The 23,936-nt window shown below is 37.1% G+C and overlaps 1 protein-coding gene across 1 annotated transcript in view; it reads right to left on the reverse strand.

The window, feature by feature from the left end:
- helz (helicase with zinc finger) overlaps positions 1-23,936 on the reverse strand; it is a 57,467-nt gene that overhangs the window by 28,580 nt on the left and 4,951 nt on the right. The window contains exons 2-17 of the mRNA XM_008419790.2: positions 18,197-18,439; positions 17,941-17,977; positions 16,460-16,584; positions 15,635-15,691; positions 15,508-15,556; positions 15,175-15,250; positions 13,850-14,048; positions 12,839-12,946; positions 12,580-12,721; positions 10,544-10,696; positions 10,177-10,447; positions 9,455-9,581; positions 9,104-9,307; positions 8,645-8,775; positions 4,288-4,467; positions 1,681-1,782 (exon numbers count right to left, since the gene is read on the reverse strand). Coding sequence (XP_008418012.1) covers positions 1,681-1,782; positions 4,288-4,467; positions 8,645-8,775; positions 9,104-9,307; positions 9,455-9,581; positions 10,177-10,447; positions 10,544-10,696; positions 12,580-12,721; positions 12,839-12,946; positions 13,850-14,048; positions 15,175-15,250; positions 15,508-15,556; positions 15,635-15,691; positions 16,460-16,584; positions 17,941-17,977; positions 18,197-18,421 — 2,186 coding nt within the window. The 5' untranslated portion in view covers positions 18,422-18,439. The remainder of the gene's footprint in view (positions 1-1,680; positions 1,783-4,287; positions 4,468-8,644; positions 8,776-9,103; positions 9,308-9,454; positions 9,582-10,176; positions 10,448-10,543; positions 10,697-12,579; positions 12,722-12,838; positions 12,947-13,849; positions 14,049-15,174; positions 15,251-15,507; positions 15,557-15,634; positions 15,692-16,459; positions 16,585-17,940; positions 17,978-18,196; positions 18,440-23,936) is intronic.

The raw sequence follows: 23,936 nt of genomic DNA on the forward strand, positions 1-23,936 counted from the left end.
AACTGTCTTTGCACAAAGTATGGGATCTGTATTGCCAATACCAGCTTAAATTTTACTCGGTATTGGATCGGAAAGAAAATCTGTTGTATCGAACATTAATACTATCTCACTGACATTTTGGGCGCTTTCCCATTTGGATTGTATGATGTCATAAAAGGGGTTACAAACATGATGAATAAAATATTGTTCAAACTAATATTAGTAACTTATATTTCAAATTCTTACTTTATAAACCAAAAGTTAAAATATTTATCATGACATTGAGCTAATCAATATTGTTGATTCTAATCTCATTGTGTGGAAAACCAGCCATTTCAAATCACACATCAATAGAAATTTCATGACATGTCAGTAAGTGGTCCCACATCTTGCATCAAGAAGATCASWTTAAGGTCCACAGCAGAYGGAAACATGCCAAGAATTATCTTGATATATAAACTGATATTGTCTCTGAAATTGTTGTGTTAAATGTCAACCGTTTAAATATTAAATTATAATTTCCAGTACACTCTGCCAACTCATACAAGAACATAAGTTCATGTTTTTTTTTTTTTTCATTGACAATAACACAAAGGATTCCATTTGGACATAGTCCGTTTTAATTATCTGAATACATTTCATTAAGTATGTGATTTCGCTTTCTGTGCTTGAAATAAGAAATTTTTACTTATATAAAATAAGTTCTAGACTTGAACTTTGATAGGTAAATATTGATAATCTAGATTCTAGCACATATTTACTCATAATAAGTAATATTTTCTTAATATTAAGCTTTTATATCTTACTGAGATAATTAAGTACAAAAACACTTAAAATAAGAAAAATATTCTAACATAAATCCCTCTTGGTGAGAAAAATTATCTTGTCAGAAATAAAATAAGAAAAATCTCCTTAATTTAAGATATTTAATCTTACTAAGATTTTAGTTTTTGCAGTGTACAACCTTGTTTAGACCCAACGTTTTTCTTTCCAATGACAAAGCAAAGCTTGGAATGCATTATTTGCCCATTACATTTCTTATTTATTTTATTTGTTGCTTTTAACAAAGTTTATTAAGACTTGCCAAATTGGTTTGACACTCATGCACACCTTGTTTTTTGTGTGTCCTTAATCCAACTGTGGCTTTTTTTGAAGTTAGTACGTTTGAATCCTCTGTTAGAAAATAATTTCCCAAATAGCAGATTTTTCAGTTTTAACTTGAAACACCTTTCTAGTTAATATCTTAGAAATGTACTGTAATGTTCGTGTTAATAGAAAATTCCTATTGTTTGCAGAATTAAAAAATTTGCTGGTAGCTCCACTTTCAGACAGTCTTAGCAATGCTAGTTGTATTAGTCACACCAAACAGCCGATAGAAGTTAAAAAATGTCATCTTAGGAAGCTGCAGAAAGCGCTTCCTGTAGCTAGCTAGCTACAAGAAGAAATATCTTTGGGTTCTGGAGAATGCTTTGCACAGTGGTTGGACTCTGCCATCAACAACTTGATGAAAAATTAATGCAACACTAGGTGAAAGTAAATCTGTATCTTCCTTTAAATAAATAAGCTTTACACACCTCAAATTAAACTACACATCTATGAAATAAATGCAAAATCACAACCGAGGTATTTTAGATTGCATTAGTTGCGACAGTGCAGGCTGGAGAACAAAGTAGAGGGTGATTGGAGATGCTGCTGCAGTACCTGAGAGGTCTGGCGTGCTCGTTGCCTGCTTCGACATATGGATGAAGATAGTCTTTAATGTAAAGGTCAGCTGCACTGTTGGAATGAGTGCAGATCAGGACCCTGTAGATACAAAAGAGAAACAACAGCAATAATAAACTACAGTGCAGGAGGACATATGGTATAAAGTGCCACTTGCTTTTAGACTCTCAAAACTTTTTTCTTCAGTTTTAGAAACTTAAAACTAAAGAAAAGAAAGACTGGGGAAGACACGTTTCTCATTTAAAGATGGAAAAAAGAACATCAACCAAGCAGTACAAGAGGATTGTTGAGATCTTCAAAGCCAGAATCAGTACAAAAGTAAAGACAACAAAGACTTAGGAAAAGTTCTGTGTCAGAAGTTTATGACTGCATCCACCAATACAGGAAAAACAAACTGCACAGGAAAAGGGGAAAGAAAATCACAGGTAATGCATCTAAAAACAAAGTTCCTCCACATCAAATTGGATGAAATATTGACCATCAGTGCCCTGAATCCAAGATAATACATGAGCTTAAAAATGTTGAAGTAACAGATTCCCAGAGAGAATTCATAAAAGGTAAATGTGATTTAATGAGAAAAATCCCCAACCAGTTTCTGCGCATCTAAAGAAATATGACTTTACAAGAGGAATGATATATTATTATGTCCTTTACAGTTAAAAGTTATTTTCTGTTTGTCATCATATTAGTTTAGACAGAATTATTTATCGCAGTGATGACACGTTCTACATGTTTACATACCTCATACCTCATGAAGTAAGAAAACTGCAATATAAATTTTAAAAAGAGCTAGCTAGCTACCAAGCTAGCGAGGTATGTTAGCAGCTAGTTATCGGTAACCTTCAACATTTTGAGTCACAGAAAGCAACAATATCTGAATGCAACTCGACCCTTAGCCAACAAAAATGTCCTGTGATTAAGAAAAATCCATAGAATATACAGGATTAAATAGACATGACACGACAAAATTTAAGACCTGTGAAGAACGTATTTAAGACCAACTAACTTTTTTAAATGAATTCAAGACGATTTAAGGCCGTAATTTTAGATACATGAACTTAAGATTCTTTAGAGATGCACCAATACGCTCCATACCCAAGTAATGACTATTATGTTACTGTACTTTTTAAGGCAATTTTTCCTTTATATACCCTGTTCTCCTATTAAAAAACAAAACGTAAGCCTCTGTCTGACATATTGCATTCATTTTTCATTAAGACTAGCGAACCATTTACCTGATGGTGCTATATTGGTTTCTTTCCAGCTCAAGAAACTCTAGCGTGTCCTGCGGGCAGCGTCACACGGAGCGCCGGCTCCGTAATGAAGAAAAATGCCAGTGAAGAAGCTACATTGTTGTACATCACTGTGGGGCCTGCAGATGTGGCGTAACTTCACTGACCGGCTCGCGCTGCACATCGACTTCCATTCAAAGCCAGGGAGCGAACCGTAATAAAAGCCAACCATGTGCATTGAGGGCAAATGACACGTATTCGGCCAAATGACCAGTGTGCTTTTCTTTCAAGTGACAGAACTCGCAACAATGGAAAGCTAAGCTAATCACTCAGCACAAACAGGACCTTCGAGACACATATACATACAGCTGAGTGAACAACGCCACATCTCATTTCTTAATTGACCTCCCTTAAAATTTGACACATTCATGTGCCAAGTTCCTGATGCTCCAACTTCAAAGCTTGTTGCAAAGCCCTGTTATACAGAAAAACTTTTGATACCCCTTCTAGTAATTTGGTAATATTAGAAGGTCTTTGGTATTTTAGCTACCTAGTCAATACTTTGTACAATCATATTTGCTTGCAGTACCAGCAGGTTTATCCATTTAGACACTGATGTTTTGATCTATTCTTATAAAACATCCCCAGCTCAGTGAGACTGAATAGAGAATGTCTCTGAATATAAACCTTTAAAGCTGCCATAGATTCTTAATTGGATCTAAATCTGATTTAAGGTTTTCCCATGCGAGGAGTCTCCCGATACAACGTTTACACTTCTGATATCGATATTGCAGCTTTGAGCATCAGCGGATACCAATATCGACCCAATACGATTTCAATGAGAGCTGATTTTGACACTTCAGATAAAGTATGGGAGAGGCTCAACACTAAACCAATTCCATTGTACTTCTGGCTGAATGTTTTGGATCCTGATGGAAGGTGAGTCCAGAACCAGTCTCAAGTATTGAATCTCAAGGTTTCTACTATAAACAGCTCCATCCTAAAGAAAAACAATGCCAACATGTCAGCACCTTACGTTCCTTAGATGGTTTACAGCAAACCCCAAACAGAACTTGTTTTTCTTATTAGTTCTGTAGTACACTGCTTTCAGCAGTAGCTTTATTTCTGCCACTTTTGCATAAAAGCCAGAATTGTGGAGTGCAGACTCTCCCATGTTGTTCGGCAACATCTTGGTGCTCTTTCCACAGACTGAACAGCGTCTCGGAGGAATGTGCTAATTAATAATGCATGAAAATCTAGATTTTCCTGTGAAATATCAACACTGGTCAAAAGTTTCACATACAAGTGAAGGGATCCCAAAGCAAGTCAAAAAGAAAAGAGGCAAGATTTCTACCTGCTGCTGTCCTGGCGAAGAATGTGTTTGACGGCCTGTGCCAGGGTGAAGGTCTTGCCGGTACCATAGGGCCCAATAATGAGGATTGGGGGAAGAGAGATGGAGATGGGTGTGGTGATGGCCAGGATGGCCTCTTTCTGCTTGGCGTTCAGACGGGGGTCCAGCTGTTCGTCCCACTGCCTGAAACAAGAGACAAACACAAACTCCTTTTAACATTTTGTCTCAAACCAATTGTCCTCCAATACTCATGCAAATTGCAACAAAGAGCAACTTTAACCTCACGAGGCAGACCTTATTCACCTTTTGACCAAAGGAAAACATATTATTGTCCTGTTTCTACGTTATGCACCAACCGACATGTCTGACATTTCAATTAAGTTGAAAATGGAGCCGCGTTCGATCCACTGATCAACTTATACCAGAATAAAGCCAGTTTCAGATGTATGTGTCAGTAGTCAAACATCCCACACTAATTAGCTGCTAATAAATCTGCAATCATTATTATCCTCACATCAAACAAAAAGGAGGCGGTCGAAAAAGACTATAGAGAAGCACCACACATTAACAGATAAATAGAGGTGTGTGTGTGTGTGTCCAAAACAGCTGTGCATGCGACCGCAGACATATTTGTGAGTGATGGGAGTCACTGTGGATGTAGTGTGTGTGTTTGTGTGCGTCTGTCTCTACACATTAGTGTCCTCATTATAAAGGCTGCATCCTCTGAAGCTGTGAATCCACCGACATCAATTGATTTAACTCCAACTGAGACATAAATGAAGGTCTCTCTCTGTTTGTTTGTGTGTGTGTGCGCGTGTGTGTGTGTGTGTGTTTATATCAGATCAATATATAATGTTTTGAGTGGAAAAACCTTTGCTAATATAAACAACTTATTACGGCTTCAATCAATTCTCTTCTTCTGAGATAAAATGACTAATTTTACAGTAAAATTGTAATAAGGTTATATTATTAAAGAAGGCATGACAAAAATGTATACACCCTCTACATAATCAGCCATATCCTTCTTGCAATTCCTGAATTCCCTTTTACATGTTTTGATTTGGTGACAAGATCCAAGTCTTTCAGGTTGGAAGCTCCTCTTGGCATCAGCACACTGACCTTTAGCTTCCTCCACACATTCTCAATCAGATTTAAAGTCGAGTCCTTCTGTGTTGTTCCAACCCATTATTACTTCCAGCAGAAAATTGTTGCCAAAATTAAAACCTCTTATGCACAAGTTATATTTGTGACTACTTGGCTGTAGTCACTGGTTTTATAAAGACTACAGACAAGGGGATGTATGAATACCACAAATGTTGGGAGATACATATGCCTCTCACACTATGGATGTGATTAGAAGTGCTTTGATTCCATCTAGTGGTCAGAGTTTGCACTATATGTGGATTATGAAAATGGAAGTGGGATTGCGTGATAAACTCAACAAATAATCTTGACTGTGATAAATTGTGCAATAATATATATATATAGGTCTACTAAACTCTCTTATAATTTATGCAATGCAATAGACTAGATGTGGCCGAAATCCTAAAGGTTTGTTCTAATTTGGGTTTGATGCTTTTTAGAGACATTAGGCTACAAAAGAAAGCAAATGGGTAATACTAGTATTAATAAAAAAATATGCAAAATATAGGTAAAATTGTAGAAATGCTGAGTTCTGTGCATGTATTTCAGTGATGCAATTTTGAATCAAAGGATTACATTAAACTACAAGAAACATTAGGGACAACACAATAGACTGTATTAAAAGGGTTCAAGTTGCATCAAGAACAACCAGGTTATTCTATCATTGGGGATGTTTTTTTAACTTTCCCATTGGCATAGGAATTTTCCAAGATGACGAGGCCAAATTTTATCACAGGGTGGAAATTAATTATGTGATACTGCAATTGGAGGGTAATTTTATTCTTATAGTTTCAGTTGTCTTTCAGTTTGTCAAACAAACAAAACAATTTTTGTTTGTTTTTTTATAATTTTGGATATTTAAAACATCTTCCAGTTTGAGTGTTATTTGTTCATTTAGAAGTTTACATTTATTGATCTCCRAGAGGATATACTTGCATACTTATGCCACTGTTATTACTTAAAAACTGTCTCAAATTGAGAACACTGCGGTTTATTGCAACATTTTTTGGGAAAATTATCATGCAGGAAACAATGCAATTGTGGCAGGTGGTGAGGTTTTTTTTTTGGGTCAGACAGAGTGTACATATTAACTCACCGTTTCCAGTACAAATACATATAAAGACTTTATAACTGGAAATAACTACAGATAACCACCAAACTGTAAAGTGGAACAGATGAAAAAAGGGAATGAGAGACGAACAAACAAAAGATGAGATGGACAGAAGAAAGAACCTGTCTAAGCTGCTTAAAAAGATTCATTACAGACATGATGTGGTACAGAAAGAAGAAAGGATGACATCCTGCTCTGAATTTCTTTGTTTTTATACAAACAAAATAAAATTGCTATGATTGGAGCAACACATATACGCAGGAATAATTTAACTTTGAAAACTCTTAAGAGTGTTTCAGAACTCTGATCATGAAAAAAACAACTTGTTTTTAGTGAGGTGAATAATTCATAGATAACAAAAAAAAAAATCTAATCGACTTTTCAGCTGACAAAACCAAGTCTGTGGTGTAAAATTTTTATCTACATTTAGTGAAACATTGTCAGATCTACGGTGGAATCAACTCGACATGAAAAACCTCTGCAGTGGATAGTAATAAACCTATTTCAAGTTACAAGGACTAAAACATGATTAGTAGACAAAACATCCATTTTAAGCATTCTTACTTTAACTTCTTTATTATCGTGAATGATGAGATGATCTATGACAGACTGTGATAAAGTCCAAATTATCCAAAGGTTCTTGTATGTAGCATCATAAAAAGATGATTTTTAAAGTATACTTCAAAGAACCTTGTGAAGCTGTCATGTGTTTATTATTTAATAATTATTACTTTTTTTCTCCATTTTAAAGGGCCAGCTACCCAGATGCGTGCAAACGATTAAACAAACTGCTTGTATTCAACCAAAGTTCCTTCAAATCAAGTTCACTCTTCCTCGCTTTAATCAGAATTTCATTTCTAACTACTACATAAATCCTGTTCTAGAGTCCTGAGAAGAAAGGCTGCTGCCAAAAAAAACTCACAGGGATTATATTTGACTTTGTCTCTTGTCAATAAAGATTACCGCGTCTTTTCCCCTCACCTGTCCGACATCAGAGGAAGAAAAACCGTAGAAGGGATCTGAAAGCTTTCCCGAATGGCCAGCAAGGTGACGGATATGCTCTTATCTCTCAAATTGAGGTGACGTCCCCCTCAGTGGAAACATTTGTGAAAACTTAAATGACGTGGTGGTATTACCAGAGTTTCTTTATAATAAGCTCTTTTTATGATTGGGTTCATTTACCGAGATAAAAATAGACATTTTCTGAGTGCAAATCGTTCTTTCCTGCCATTTATAATAGTATAAATGGCAGATGTCACGTTTTCTGTACAACTGGAATCCTCCAGTCAGCTCAACTTGAATGTAAAATATTTTTCAGCTTCATTGCTGAACCAATCAGCGATGCATGTTGATTTATAGAGTCAATATTCTGTTAGCATCAGCAAGAAGGCTTTAACATAGAGCATGAAAGCTGCAGTAGTGAAAATTACCAAGTTTTCTTTAACAATAAAACAAAAAACTTAAAACACACATGGTAATAGGAATATCTGGTTACAGCAGTGGCTCTTTGAACAACAAATGCTGATTTTATTATTTGATTTAAAAAAGAAAAAACATTTTACCTTGCCATTAGGTTGGAAACTATGTGCTTTTTTTCCCCACAATTTTCTACAAATATCAACATCTAAGAAAATGTATCCCCTTTTTTCAAAAGTTTGATGTTTTTCTTGTTATAAAGTCTATAAATAAAAAAAACTAAAACAATGGTCTCTAAAAACTAACAAATGTCGTATAGCAAAAACTTCACAGATATTTTTTTCCCAAAAGCTCATGTAACATTAGTGGCTCTAAATAATTTTTCATAATTTTTGTGATATTTTTCTTAGGCTTGTAAAAGTTTCAGACTCCTGGAGAAAAAAAAGAAAAAGAAGCAATGGTTTTGGAAAGTGTGTTAATTAAAATCCCAAATTTTTTTCTATGTGCCAACAGCTTTGCACTGACCATACTCTTTGGTGAAGAAGTAGCAACTGAGGTGAGATTATTTAGAATGAACTCAGTTAAATAATTCAGAGAAAGCACAAAAAGAAAAGGAGATTTTTAGAAAGTGTCCAAAGAGAGCTGGGATTTCTCCACACATGTGTCACTGTCCACATGTTGGATACGTACCGGTTTGGGCTCCAGGGGATTGTGGGGACAAGGCCAACGTCAGGAAAAAGGATGGTGTTGTCTTTGATGCGATCCAGGGCGTAGTGCATCTCACACAGTGGCTGTCTGTTGAGCTGAAACTGGAGCTCCACCTGACACACACACACGCACACACACACACACGTGTGAGGGTTTATTGTGAGGATGTAACTGGACGCCACAAATAAGTTCAAACAACTAAAACCTCTGACAATTCAGTGCGCCGCAAAAAGTATTTTGTGTGTCATTTATGTTGGAGAAGCTCTACTAGAAAAGCTTTTTCCTTTCCATGTTTATTTTGACATGGAAAACACTTAAGTTGATATTTTAATAAAATTATAGTACAAAAAAGAGAGAAAAAATGAAAAGTGTTTCACCAAAACTGGCAAAATATTCCAAGCATCAGCCTGTAATAATTTTCTGTTCTTTTTAAACTCTTACCTGTATTTCTCTGTCAGGCTGCAGCATCAGCTCCTCACAGCAGCTCTTGCAAATCCTCAGGAAGATGTAATCCTTGGTCTTCTCCTCTATCACAGCCTCATAAACCCGCTCTTTGACCCCAGAAGGAGCGTGGCCGCCGAACCCTAACGGCAGTAGCAGAACTGAATTCACCTTGGTCATCACTAGTCTCCCAGCCAGAGTGTCCTGACAAAAGGAAAAAAGATAAAAATGTGTAGTTTGGGTTCATTGGCGAGCAGATGCTTTTAGGTGATATATATTTTTAAGAACGTTACACTTGCTATTTTTAAGGTGAAACAAACACATTTAATCTCTACAACAAGCTGTGTTTACCTCGGAAAGTGTTTCAGTGAGTTTGAAGCGTGCAAAGAGCTGTCCGTTCTGAGCGTACTTGGCTCCAACAGAAATCCCAGTTAGCATGAAGCTGGTGACCAGCTGGAGGTTGGCCTTGATGTTGAACCTGGTGAACAACAATGTTTTATGAGGTTAACCTTTATTCCTATTTCCATGAAAACCCATCTACAAAACGAACACAGAGGAGAGTAAACAGCAGTCAAATTGTTTTCTATATGGTGTCTGGTCTCGAATCATGGCAGAAAAATTCCCCCATAAAACCATATATATGCATTATTTTCATGTAAAGTTTGAAAAAGCGACCGACCGAATGCAACATCCAGATCTAAAGGAAGTCTCATTTTGTGAAAATCCTTCAAAAGCAATGAAAATACAGACAATATAAATACAGAACAGAAACACTGGATATTAAACAAACCCCCTTTTCAGATGCTCATATTTCAGCTCTTATTGTCCTGAAGGACTGGACCGGTTACTACGAGCCAAAAGCTAAAAACATTAAAAATTAATAAACCAATACAGAGTTAAAATGAACTAGCTTCTGTTAAATCAAACTGCTTTGTAAGAAGCTGCTGAGACATTAACGCTGCAAATTTACGAGGGTGAAGCCTGACACCTGCTGGTGGTTTAGCATCTCATCACTCAGAGGCTGAAACGCTGCTGCACAGAAACAAACCCAGAGTTCTATAAACAGAACTCACTTGCTGACTTCCTTGTACTGAGCGATCTCCTCTATGTAGAGCAGGTCGTGCAGCCGGGCCTGGTAGTTGTCTTTGGTCAGCGTCTTGTCCAGGACGGACTGGGTGAAGAGCTGGTCGGCCGACAGAGGGATCTGGTAGCGGGCCAGCAGGCTCCTCTCCAGGTCGGCCACCGTCTCGTTGGGCGTGAATTCCACGATGGTTTTACAGGACGAGTCCCAGCGCTTGGCGGTTATCAGCAGCTGCTGCCTGGCTGCCAGTAGGTGCTCCAAGTCTGGAGAAAGACAAACGACAGACGTGGCGAAACGAGGCGAATCAAGACCGGCTCTTTTTGGGCTACCTGAGGGTAAACGTGCCATTGCGATCGTACCTTCGATCGAGGCGGCGTCCACCATGATCCTCTGCATCAGCACCGGCTCGGAGCCAAAGTCGAACACGATGGTCTGTCTGAAAGTGCCAAAGATCTCGGTGCTGAAGCCCACCGCCACTTTGTAGATGCAGTGGTCGAGGCCATTGTCGGCCGCTGCAGACAAAAACACACAAGTTTTTCTAAGTGGGTTTCAACTCAGTCTGTTAAAGAAAGAACCGGTCAGAGAACACAGGCTGTGGAACTAGAAGTTTACATACAGCTGTTTTTCCTCATTGCCTGAAATTAAATCACACCAAACGTCTCTTGTTTTATGTCAATTAGAATTACCAAAAGTATTCCCGGTTTTTCAATGTCAAAAAAATAGAAGTATATGTCAGGGGTTTATTTATCAAAGTCTTCAAAATGAGAAGTTTACACACATTTCCTCTGCATTTCGTAGAACTGCGTATGAATGCTACTACTTGGGTCAAACATGTTAGGTCACTTAGCCTATCAGAGGTTTCCAAAGTTATGACATCATCATTATCAATGCCATCACTCGTTGTTTAAAGAGACAGTAATCGTTCTGTATGTAAACTCCTGATTGTGAAGACATCAACAAATAAAGCTCTAATTTCTCTCCTTGTTATGATGTTTGGCAAATAGAAATAGGTCAGTTCGGAAATTCAAACTGATCTAAAACAAGAGAAGTCTGATCTGACTGAAAAGAGAAAAAAAATGTATGTAATAATTTGGTTTCAACTGCAGCTACAAAAGTAGATGTCAAACTAAATATCAACAGTTCACCACATTTGTATACAAAGAAGAAGAAAAAAGCTGCCCGTCATTTAAATGTTCAGTAAAAATACAAAGACGGATTTGACATATTACATAAAATCCAAAATCCTTTATGCACAAACAGATATAAGTCTTTAAGAGTTTTTCTGTTCTGCAGCTATAAACCAAGATTTGCATCAGAATTTCCTTTAAAAAACCCCAAACATTTAGGACGTCGACACTGGTTATTTGCGCCGTGCCAGCCGTCGGACACCGTCACTTCAAATATCAGTGTATTTCCACGAAACTGTCAATGAATCAGAATGTCTGTAATAACCGGTTAATATAGCAACACGGCACAGAAGGCGGCGATGTGATTTCATCTGTCAGAAAGAGGAGAGGGTCAGTTCTCATTTCCTGAGAAGTGAAGAAGAAAAAGCAAAGTTTCTGCTTCTTCAAGTGAGGAGTAAGAGGAGGGTAACGGCAAAAACAAAAGATCATCAATGGACAACATTTTATGCTCACACTTGCATACCGTGTTAGTATATCAGCTAATATTTTTTAAATGCATGTCAGAGAACTCAGCGAGATGCAGAAGTAAAAAACGAGCCTCTGTTGCTCTTCAGGCTCTCAATTATGAACCATCAAAAATGACAAATAGTGCTTCCTAGACCAGTTCTTAATATAAAATGTAATTAAAACGACTAATGTTAGGAAATCCTATTTCCTGAATTTAATGTCTTGACAGAATTTCCAGTGATGAACAACAAAAAGTCTGCAAGAAAATGTATAGATATTTTTACTTTTTTGTCATCATTAAGTCACAAACTACATGGTTTTTCATAATTTGCCATACATTTGGGGATTAAGAAAATATTTCTGCCTTGGAAAAAGTTTGTTTTTCTAAAACCTAGTTTACATTTGATTCTTTAATTTAACCGTTACGCAAATGCACTTTTTTAGGTCGGTCTTTATAAAAATCAATTAGCTTGCTATTTTCAATGGGCGGTCTAAGTTTTGTGGCTCTAAACTATTGATATTTAGCAGAACTGGAACAAAGAAACGGCCTTTTGGGGTTGAAAAATTCGCTGAACCCTGCTCCAACAATATGAAGGATAAAGGTGGCTATTTGTTTGAAAAGAAAAAAGTATAAATAGTTTATGTTATGCAACACGGCTTTCTTTTAGGTGCAACATGGGCAGGTTCTCAGGAAACGTTTGTTGTTTACATTTCATCATCAGATTAAAACAATCCTCGTTATGATGAAAGAACAGACGAACCTGCCGTGTCGTCTCCGGGCGTCCACTCTTGGCATCCTTTGGGAACCGACTGCAGGCGATCCTCGGCTGAAACGCCGGTGATGAAGAAGTGCGGTCGATGGGCGTCGTAGAGCAAGGCAATGCGGAACAGCTTTCTGGCCGGCTAGTCCAGAAACAACAATGGAGCATGATAAAAAAATTTTTTTAAAAGATGAAAATTGACTTTTCGTACAATTTTTAAAAAGCCATCTAAATAAAACCCGTGACTGTGTCATCCTACCTTGCACAACAAGGAAAAGATCCAGGAGTGGGAGGATTTTTTCGAGGTGACTGTAACAGAAAGGCCGGAGCTGGTCTCGACCGTCACGCCTTCCAGACTGTCACTTAGCTGGAAAAACACAAAGAAACAGGCGTTTGGGTTAAAAGAATATATTGGTTTTAATTAAAGATAACTCAAAATTTCAAGAAAATTGAAGAAGGCATGTCAACAATCAAGAAGAGTGTCGTCAGCGTAGTGTAGACAGTGAAAAATGGATACTGAAAAGGGTTTTTAAAGTACAATTAAATAAATAAAATGCTATTAAAGTTGTACTAAAGTTCCTCTCAGTTAATGCTTGACAAGAAAAGTTGAGACCATTTATTGGAATCAGTTAACAAATTAAGTAAAAACAAACTTAGAGGTTATTTTTTCCCTTCCAATACAGGACTTAAATCTTGGGAAAAGTTTGAGGTCTTATGAAAACATGATGAGAAAAACCAGCTGGGTCCACTTTCTGTTTGACCGTCAGACTGCTGACCAGGCTTTTTCCAAATACTGAAAGCACCACACCATTTTTAGCATTAGAAAGTCAAACTGAGAGCTGTGCTCTTCGGTGTGGACGCTGTTACTGAGGAGAGTGTGCAATGTCAGCAACTTTCAGTATCAGTAAATAAAAAAATTTAAAAAAACTGAATAAGAAATAAAGAGTAAGCACAGCTTTCATTCGATAACAGAGTTGATGAAATTTAGCAAAGTTTCTCTGTTTTATCAACCTCTGCTCACAATAACACACTGGATTTGGAAATGTTGATAGTCTCTTAGAAAACTCAGAAGAATCTACAGTTCACATACGACAATAATATCCACCCTAAATATTGCACGCATTTCTCTCATGATGAGAGAAAAATCGTTTCCGGTTGCTACGCTGATATTTTCACAAGCAGAAAAACAAATCCAAAGTTCCAACGAAGAAGCAACTTCACTCCAGACACACCGGAGGCGTTCAGCCGCGTTAACTTTCGTCTCGCTCACCACTTTCTCCGGGGAAAGAGAGTTCATCCACTTTTCGATTAGAGTTTCCATGTAGTTCTCAGTGAAGTGTTTGCTTTCCTGCTGCTGTTTGAGGCGAATGAGTCGGGAGGCGTAACGTTTCTGCCACTCCATCAGCTCCTCTTGCGAGTGGGCCGACGTGCACTGCGCCCCGTACCGACACAGGCCTTGCTCCAAGTACCTGCGGCGACAGTAAGCAGCTCCATCAGACGTTTCTGGAGAAATCTGGCTGATCGTTTCAGATCGCTTATTTGCAAAGTTGGGATATTTAGAACTTTCACATTTCAACATGCATCAAGCTAAAGGATGCATCAGATGAAATTCTGAATGTAGATAAATACATCCTTTATATGAATGAGCTGACAGAAAAAGCTGCATGAGTTTCTTTTTCAAGCTGCTGGTAAAAAGTTTGACAGATTGTCTGGCTGACACATTTTCCTCTGAACAACAACAAAAAAACTTTGAGGAAATATTTCAACTAAAATCTGTATAAAAAACCCAGTTGATTATTTAGTTGATAGGTCAGCATGTGTTATATTTCAAGCATTCAGTTTTTAATCAGTATTATTTTTATGTTTTATTTATTTAAAAAAAAGAAACAGTTGAAAACATTAATTTTGTTTTTTTTTTCTATTTGTTTTAAAATCCATGACAAAAATAAATCAAGTTTAAAAAGTATTCAATTTGTTTTATTTTACTTTTTTTTTGTTTTAATCCATTTTACTTTATTGTTTAATGCTACAAAAAACAATTAAATAAAAAATATATTTTTTTACATTTTTCTGCCAGTTTAAAGCACATTGTACCTGATAGACATTGCCATTATCTTAATAAATAACATTTAAACCAGTCAAAAACTCAAATACAACTATGTTATGTGGAAATGGCACTATCAATACTATTTTATTGTAGTAATTTTTTTTAATGTCATAAAATCACATTTTTTTGCTAATTTCCTATTCAGAGCGACATCATATTTTATATTTCTAACATAATAAAAGTCCCGAATGGCCAATAAATACATAATAAAGATCTAGGCTTTTTATTCCTACAAAGATATATGGATATGTTTTTGTCGTTCTATAGCCTGTATGTTAATTGTTTATTTACATTTTAAGATGGCATACATTAAATGCTAAATATAAAAAGAAAACAATAACCCCCTAAAAAAAATAATTAAAAAAACATTTGATTTTTGGTGGAAAATAAATTAGATTATTTGGAGGCAAGGAAACATTTTTCATTCATTGCTCACAACTAAAACATACATTTATTTGAAATAATAAAAGAAGAAATCTGTTGATTACCTTTTGCAGAGTGTGTACTCCTCGCTGCTAGTGACACCTCTGGGAGGAGGCCGGAACTGCCAGCCATCTTGGACTTCTGTTGATATAAAAGCTGCATAAACACTAGAGCTCTGAGAGCACAGTGACCAGACAATTCACTGGACAATAATCTGGCAGGAAACAACTCAAACTGACTGACTGACTGACTGACTGACTGACTGACTGACTGACTGACTGACTGACTGACTGACTGACTGACTGCGGGAAAAACACGAAACAGAAAGGAAATGTACAGAAGCTGTTGATGCAACAAAGCAAAATGTTGAAATAAACTCCTGATGCAGATGCGCTCACCTTCGTCCTGGTCATCTGTGTATTCAGGGGCCATCTCTCTTTTTATTGCCTAAATGAAACGGAGCAAAAACGTTTATTTTTAACTATTACACTAAACGTCCACGACTAGAAAAGTAAATGCAGTTACCTCAATTTCGGAGAAGAGCATTTTTAATCTGGTCAGGTCTTTTGTAACGATGCCGTTCTGGAGCAAGGAGGAAAATATTATATTCATTAAAATATAACTGCAAATAGTATTTATATTAATCACAGTTATACTGTTGACTCCTTGCATGTAGGTTTGTTTAACATAGTAAATACCAAACATTAAATCACCGACGATGGCATATTACACAGTTTCTATCCATTTTACATTTCAAAATTTCACTATATTTCAGACCAAATGTCTGGATTTAAACGTATATAAATTCAAAAGTACAGTAAAAATGTACTGATCTGTATTTCTGATGAGTTCAGGCCTTAAGAGTATAAAATAAATATACAATAAGAATGTATTAAATGAATTTAAACCTACTTTGGGTTTATAAATACATCAAACAATAGCAAGTACTTTGATGTTATATTTCTTCTTTTTTTTTTTTACTTTTAATAAAATTTAAAGGACACAATATATTCATTCTATTGATTCAATTGGGAATTATTTGTTATTCTATAATTTTTTTCTGCAGGAACAAAACATCTCATTTCAATATAGACTGTTGAATGGTGAAACATATATTTTTCCTCTATATAAATAGTTTGGCTGATGGACCAACACTTTAAAGTTTTGGTTTTTTTAAGATGTAATATTGCTGCTTTGACAGTTAAACTTCTGGTTCAAAATAATAAACTCATTAAGATGGATATTAATATGAAATAAGGCTCAAGAATCCCTTCCAAACTGATAAACACGTCAGCAGGTATAGAGCATGAACAACAACAACCTTTACAACTAGATCAAATCAAATCTTACCACTGGCTCTCCATACAGGGCTTTAGATAGGATGCTGACCACCTCTTGCAGGCTGCCATCCAAAAGCATGGAGCGCAAACTAGCCTGTAGAGAGCCGTCACCCCGAGCAACCTCGTCTGCCAGAACTGCAACAGAGTGAAAGGAAACAGGTTAAAGCTCAGCTAGCCAGGCTGCGTTGTATAGAGAGTGAAGATGGAGCATTTGGAGTGGTTTTAAATGTTATTTAACCTGCGAGCCTCCAACTTCATCGGTCAGTCCAGGAAGGTGAAATGTTGCGATTGCAACCATTAATGTAAATTCACTCATTATTCACATATTTTGCAATAAAACTTGCTTTGAATTTTCACTTGCAACTTTTACGCAAGTGTGACCGATCACCTTCACGTATTCTACATTTCGCTTGCAATATAGGTCTGATCAATCACTGCCACTCGGCTGAATTTTCACCAAACTCCTTCTGATTTAACTTCCTGTCTTTTTTTTTTTTTTTTTTTGGTGAAAACCATTTAAAATGTTTTGTAGGATTTGCTTATTCTGGTTCTAACAGGAATGGTACCTTTCTTTATCCCACCCCACAACCAATTAAATTGATGCAATTATATATATAAAAAACAATTTCCAGCAGAAAATTTTATTTATCTTATTTTTTAATTCTTGGACGACCCATCCTTTGATGCTGCCCTGAGTAACTGCCACTGTAAAAAGTTCATATTAACTTGGATGACCAATATGGAGTCCTTGTTTTGCACTTTGACCCCTTCTCAGGATATAATTATTATTTAATGTTGCCAATTCAAGGAGACATTTAAAAGTGTTATTTGCACTTTAAATATTATCATGTTCAAATCCTGTCATTCTTGGGGGGCAACGTTATGTTTAGAAAGACAATGTTATGGCAAAAAATACAAATTTGAATGTCTGACTGCAAATTTTTGAAAAAGGTGCCAAAAAATAAAAAAATAAAAATCTGAAATTTTAGTTTGCAACAACTGAAAAAAAAACATTGCAACATCCTGGAGGAACAGATTCATGTCCTAATTATTGTCAGAAAACAATAAATGTTCATTACAGTTTTGCGTTATGTTCTGTCAATGCACTTGTCATTGATTGTGTCCATCAGAATGTGTACTTGGTCATCAAGACTCTTTTCTATTTACCCCTGGTGCACTTTAAACTAGCATATAACGGCTAACAATAATATACATTTATATAATTTGAGCCAATTTCCAAACAGTGGTTTTCAAATATCTCCTCCACCACTGTAAACAAAAGAAAAAAACAGTCTATATCAGAGTTTCAGAGTGTTTGCAAAGCAGCTGCTGGGAAATCACAGATCAAACGGAGACAAAAATAAAACTCGAGCAACGTTTTCTAGAAAAACAAAAAAATCTCTTGTTTGTTTGCGGCATTAAAACAAATATCTGAATCCGCAGCTTCAAACTGAACCAAAGAGTAAATTCACAGCTAGACGTGCAACCCACCATGTTTGCAGTCTTCATCTGCTCCGTCGTAGTTTTTCTGTTGGTGGAAAGAGAAAAATAAGTCCAGACGTTAGAGTTGGAAATGAGTCTTTTAACGACCACAGAGTCGTTTACACTATAATTAAAGATACGGGAAAGTTTCCACAACTTCAGGGCTGAAGCAAACGACTAGACTCTCTTAATGTATTGATCCAAGTTATTCCTACATTTTCTTAAAAAAATAAAAAAAACAATCAACCAACAATCTGTTGCTCACCAGCTGAAGGAAGGCAGCAATTCGGTAGAGCAGGGCGCGGCTGCGGAGGGGTCCGGCTGCGACCGCCGAGGGAGGGCTGGGCAGTACGGGGGCGCCGGGTGACGAGGCTTGGGGCGCGAGGACCACCAGGGCGTCTGTGCTGTGGGTGACCGCCGCCTCGTACTCCCGCCTGGCTAACGATTTGCTGGCTTCTTCACATGACTTCTCCGCTCTCCTGTCTGCCATGACTCAGGGACAGAACATCTGCAGGTGGACAAAGACAAACACAGTCAGTATTTCCAGAGTTTATCGGTGCTACGAACTGAGATGAAACAGCAGAAAGGGGAGCACCGATGAACCGGTGGGCAAATTATCCGGCCCAGAGTTCCTCAATTTTAGGAGATCAGATATCAGTATTGCATCTGCATACGTGCGGTTAACAAGTCAACTTAGCCAGTTTTTAGAAAAAAAACAAACAAAAACAACAATTGGTATCAGCCAAGATGGGAATCTGAGATTTTTAAAGAAAACTGCCATCAGTGCACTACTTCTAGAAAAGCATTTTCCATTCTATTTTCTTTTAAGTTTTCACTTTGACCTTGAAAATACTTTCATTTAATCTGTATTATTCATACTCCACATCAATACCAATGGTCATTTTATGCATCCTAAAACGGTGTTGTTTCTTTTCCTGATGTTGGCTGAAAGAGAAAGAGAACGCTGTTCACAAAAAGTGGGGGCTGGGAAAAACTGAAAATCATTGCAACTTTTTAGTCACAAAAAAAATAAATGGCATCACTCAACATCGGTAATCGGCAAGTCAGACTTTTTAAAGATCGGTGCACTACTAATCAGCAGATGAAGAGAAATGCAAGGAGGAGTAATCTATATAAGATTATATAAGATACAGATGCGTTTCAATAACTTGGAAAAATAAAATCACCGAAAATGTTAATTTCAATATTTCAATATGAAAGCCGACACATTTTACAGTGTGTGTTTATTTATGTTCACTGCGATGACGACTTGCAACTAATTGAATCCCACGTTCTCGAAATCTTGTTGCCATGTTACAGGCGATGTAGCCATGAACAAGAGCTGATTTGACATCTGTACAGTGGGCAGTCACTGACACTAAGTGTAAGCATTAAGAAAAAAGGTCAGTGCCAGTGAAGTTTGTAACAGAGTGCAGTACCCAACCATAATAAGGGAAAGTTCAGTGGAAGGAAAAGGTGTGGTAAAAAATGGATGCACCACGGTGATAACCGCGGCCTTTGTTTGAGCGGATTGTAATTCAAAGCCTTTTGAATTGCCGCCACACAAAGACCGAGACAGGACAAGCAAAAAATATTAATATGGAAATCAAGATCGCACAGCCTGAAGGGGGAGCTAGAGACGCGTCCCTGGAGGTTCACTGAGGTTCATCCTGAAGTTTACAGAGGCAGCCCAAAAGCAGAGCTGCTGTAAGAGACGAGCCGAGCCATATGGAGATACTTTGTTCGTTTTGCAGCAGGACCAGGCTCCCGCCCACACTGCTAAAAGAACCCACACCTGGTTCACTGTCAAAAATAAGAGCAAGATGCAGCTGAGCAGAGTAACCTCCTCCTTCTCAGCGAGCACAGCGGCAGCTAACATTTTGTCATCTTGCTTTCAGCAGCTTCCAGTTCAAACACAGACTCCAGCTCCTTGGTGCTGTGAGGTTTCAGATTTCATTGCTGGCTTCATTGCCTGGAAGTGGTTAGGATTTTAACTGGTGACACAGCAAACTTGGGAGAGTAAAAGGTGTCAAAAAGTAACGAACGCACAGTGAAACACGCTGGCTTCAAACTCAGCACATTACTAAAAACTAGGGCTGTGACTAACGATGGATTTAGTCATCGATTATTCTGCTGATTAATCGGATAAAGAGATTGGCACATTCTGCAGATTTATCATTTAATCACATAAGCATTTCTATATACAATATTAGAAATACATAGGAAAAACACAAACAAAATAATTCAATTCATTTTTTGAATATAAAAATAAACATTTTATTGCCTAAAGTGCAATACCAGTTCATTCCTTTAGTGCACAATTGATCATTTGTAGCAAAGGATGATACAAATACAAAGTAGGGCTTATCTGTTAATCGTTATTTGGATTAGCCAATTAATTAGATATCAAAAGGTGCTTTATAGGAGGTTTTCTTTTAACCAAATAATAACCAATTTGAATTATCAAATAAATTCTGAAATAGATGACGCTGTATGTAATGAATCCAAAAGGCACATGAATTTAACTTTTAAAGTGATCTACAGAAATACATTTGAACCTTTCTGTAACATCCCAATTTACTGAGTTGACTAATCGTGATTAATCTATTAGTGAAAAAAATTTATTAATTACGACTAATTGTTTCAGCCCTGCTAAATAAAAAAATAATAAAAATGATGAAAACTTGTGAAAAAAAGACACCACGCATGTGGCTCTTGAGAAGCTGCTTCACATCAGGATGTAAATAAACAAAGTTTGAAATTTCATTTAAACTTTTTTTTTTAAGTATTAGTTAATGTTTGCCAATAGTAATAGCAGAAAAACTGTTAATAAAAAAAAACTTTAAACAGCATTTTAAACTTTACTTTGTTTTTAACTTTACTTTGTTTTGCACGGTTGGAGATTGAAAAAAAAAAAAATTGCCAAATGATAACAGTGAGATGCCACTTCTCCTGGAATCGGTGCATCTCTTCCAACCTGTGTTTTGTCTCATCAATATCCAAAAGCACAGGCTTACAGCCCAAACACAAACCAGAAAAAAGGAGTACAATTGTATTTATTTTTTTGGCTTTGTTGTTGGAGCAAGTAGCTGGTTGCATCAGGGGCTGAGATGATGAGTTGATGGTGACTCATTAGACCAAACTAGAATGTAGCAACCGCTCTGCTGCATGAAAACAGAACGTTCAGCGAGATACGAAGTCAAAGTCAGAGAGGAATTTGGTGGACGAGGTAAACAAACGGTATGGTTCAGCTAATGTTGTGTCCTGCAGTAAAATCTCAAAAGACTTTATAGTAAAGCTTGCTCATCCCGGCGCCCACAGGAACGCACGTGCTCCTGTTCCACGGATTGCAACAGATTTCCACAAGAGCGGAACCAAAACAATCATCTCTGGGATGAAGACACCGCCTCTCTGGAGACGCGAAGTTCGCTCGGAGAAGACGAATGGCGGCGTCCGTCATGGAGTTTTGAAAAAATGGGAACGTGGCGACAGTCGGTGATTAGCCGGCCTTTTTAGACCTGAACTTCCACAATTAGAGAACAAACAAGCTGCGACAAATGACCGAGTCTGACTAAACCAGTTGTAAGTCACAACTTTTTGATAGTTCCACAGATTATTTTAAGAAGAAAACTGTCGATTCTATTAGCAACTTTGAAATCTCTCGCCGGTTGAATCCTTGCAAGAAGCGGTCGGTCAGACAAACAGGAAAAACTGAGAACTATAACAAACAGGATTATAGTTTGTTATAGTTCTCAGCTTGTGTCTAGCAAAGCAGATACACGCTAGAGGTTAACGTTGTGCTTTTTGATCCGGTTCACTTAAAGCCACAGCCAGACATTCAAACGGTTTGGGATTTTGGTTAAAAAAAAATAAAAATCTGTAGTTGATGCAAAAATACATTTCACACCATAAATGGCAGATTATAAGCCCCTCTTATGTCTAGTTATTTTATCATTTGTCAGGTTTTGAGCTGATGTGGAGCACAAAAGCATCCTGAAAGTAAGAATGTCAAAAACAACAATGGAGGAACAACTGGGAGATTCACTGTATCAGAAAAAAAAAAAAACTGTTAATGGCCAAAAAAAAAAAAAAAAAGAAAATAAAGTGCGAATGGGAACGGGTTACATAAAGCTGCTACGCATCAGAATATGGAGGGTACACTGTGACCTCCTGGGGAACACCTTATCCTTGGCTGGCGGCCTGATATCTGTCAGCCCCAATGCAAACTTACTGCTTTAAACAACTGGCCCTGCGGCTCACGGGGCGAACAAACTGAACAGCTTTTATCCTAAAAGTGCGTATCAAAGTGCTTTTGATACGCAAGTGCTTTTGTGGTATTTGAAATGTGGTATTTGAAATGCCACATTTCAAATACCACAAAGTCAGAACAGTTCACTGATCTATAAAATACGACTTCTTAAAAAACGAGGGATGGGAAACTTTGGCCATTTGTCAAATATTTTTTGGCTCTAAAGCTGCAATAGAGAGTCTTTGAAATTGAATGATTAAAGTGTGTATTTGCCAACAAGCCATCCGTGGTAAAAAAATATATATAATAATTTGTATTACTACAAAACAAAACCACAAATTTGATATTTCAGGCTTTGAATGAGTAACAAAATAAAAATATTGCTTGTTTTCCGTGCAATAATATAGACAAACTAGCCGAAACGTTGATTGTGTCTGAATGGGCAACTTTTTTCACTTCCAATACAATACTGACACCTGAGGTTTAGTACCGGCAGATACCGATCCGATACAGAGCTGAATTGATTTAAAATGTTTCTTTTATCAGAAATGTCAAATTAATTACTAATTCATTACAACTGCACCAGTACATAACACTTACATACACCAATAGTTTTCACAAACGTGGTCCAGCATGTAAAAACAACAAACTTTAATTTGTTCACTCAGTGTAATTAGTAGAACAGCCAATCTGAAAAATATAATAAAGAAAACAAAACTGACAGAAACAACAGGTTGACTACCTTGATCAAACATGTACAAAATAAACTGCAACAAACCTTCTTTCAGATGAACGTTGTTGCTGACCATCTTCACACAACTGTTGAAAGTGTATGTCATATTGGTAAATATTTTTTGAGTCATAAAATAGGACGACAAAAAAACAAGGTTTGTTCCCCACTTGTCAAGATGGAGTAGTTTCTTCACCTGCAATTCTTTCCATTAGCACAGCACATCACTCTTTAAAGGGGCAGTTTTATGTATTTTCCAGGCACATAGTGCCATTTCATAGCCCAGTCAAGTAAGTTGTTACAATCAGTCGTTATAAAAATGCCATATGTCAAATATGACTTAAAAAGCTCCTTTAAAAGTTCCTGCTATTTCTGAAACTGCGCCTTCAGGAAGTCATCACAACATGGCTAATCTATCAACACTTTAACAACAAATTTACCAGCGTTTCAGGGAGAAGTAGCTCCTATAAAGAGCTCAGCAAACGCACAGCTCCATCAGGTGTTTGCTCATTGCTGCTGGCTAGTCTGAAGGAGCTAAGTGGGGCTTCCAGTACAGCTTGGAAACTACAACCCTGAGGAGTCACGCCTCGAAGGCGGAGCTAGGTTCACCCTGGCGTTTTGCACAGCTAAATGGTTGCCATGGGAGATTAAAAGATTTCTCAAACATGTATGGAAAAAAAAGCACTCCAGGTATGTTTTTGATAAGGGAATAACATTATAACATGATGTCAAGTTAAAAAAAGTCAAATTTACTTCATACTGCTTCCAAATGGCTTTACCAGTCACACCCACAGCTTGAAGTTATTTCTTAAGTGTCCAACTTAATGTGAGACCAGGCTGTTGAAGTGTAACACTAATATCCTAACTACAACACTAACTACAACTTTGTAGTTGTTACTGCTAGTAACAACTACAAAGGCTTTTATTTATATGCTATATTGACTTTGTTACTAGCTCACAAAAAAAAAAAAAAAAACTTCCCCTTTCACTTCATCTCAGGCCAGCAATTTGCTGTTTTTCCAGATG

This window comes from Poecilia reticulata, linkage group LG1 (assembly GCF_000633615.1).
Source record: "Poecilia reticulata strain Guanapo linkage group LG1, Guppy_female_1.0+MT, whole genome shotgun sequence".
NCBI classification, from domain to species: domain Eukaryota; kingdom Metazoa; phylum Chordata; class Actinopteri; order Cyprinodontiformes; family Poeciliidae; genus Poecilia; species Poecilia reticulata.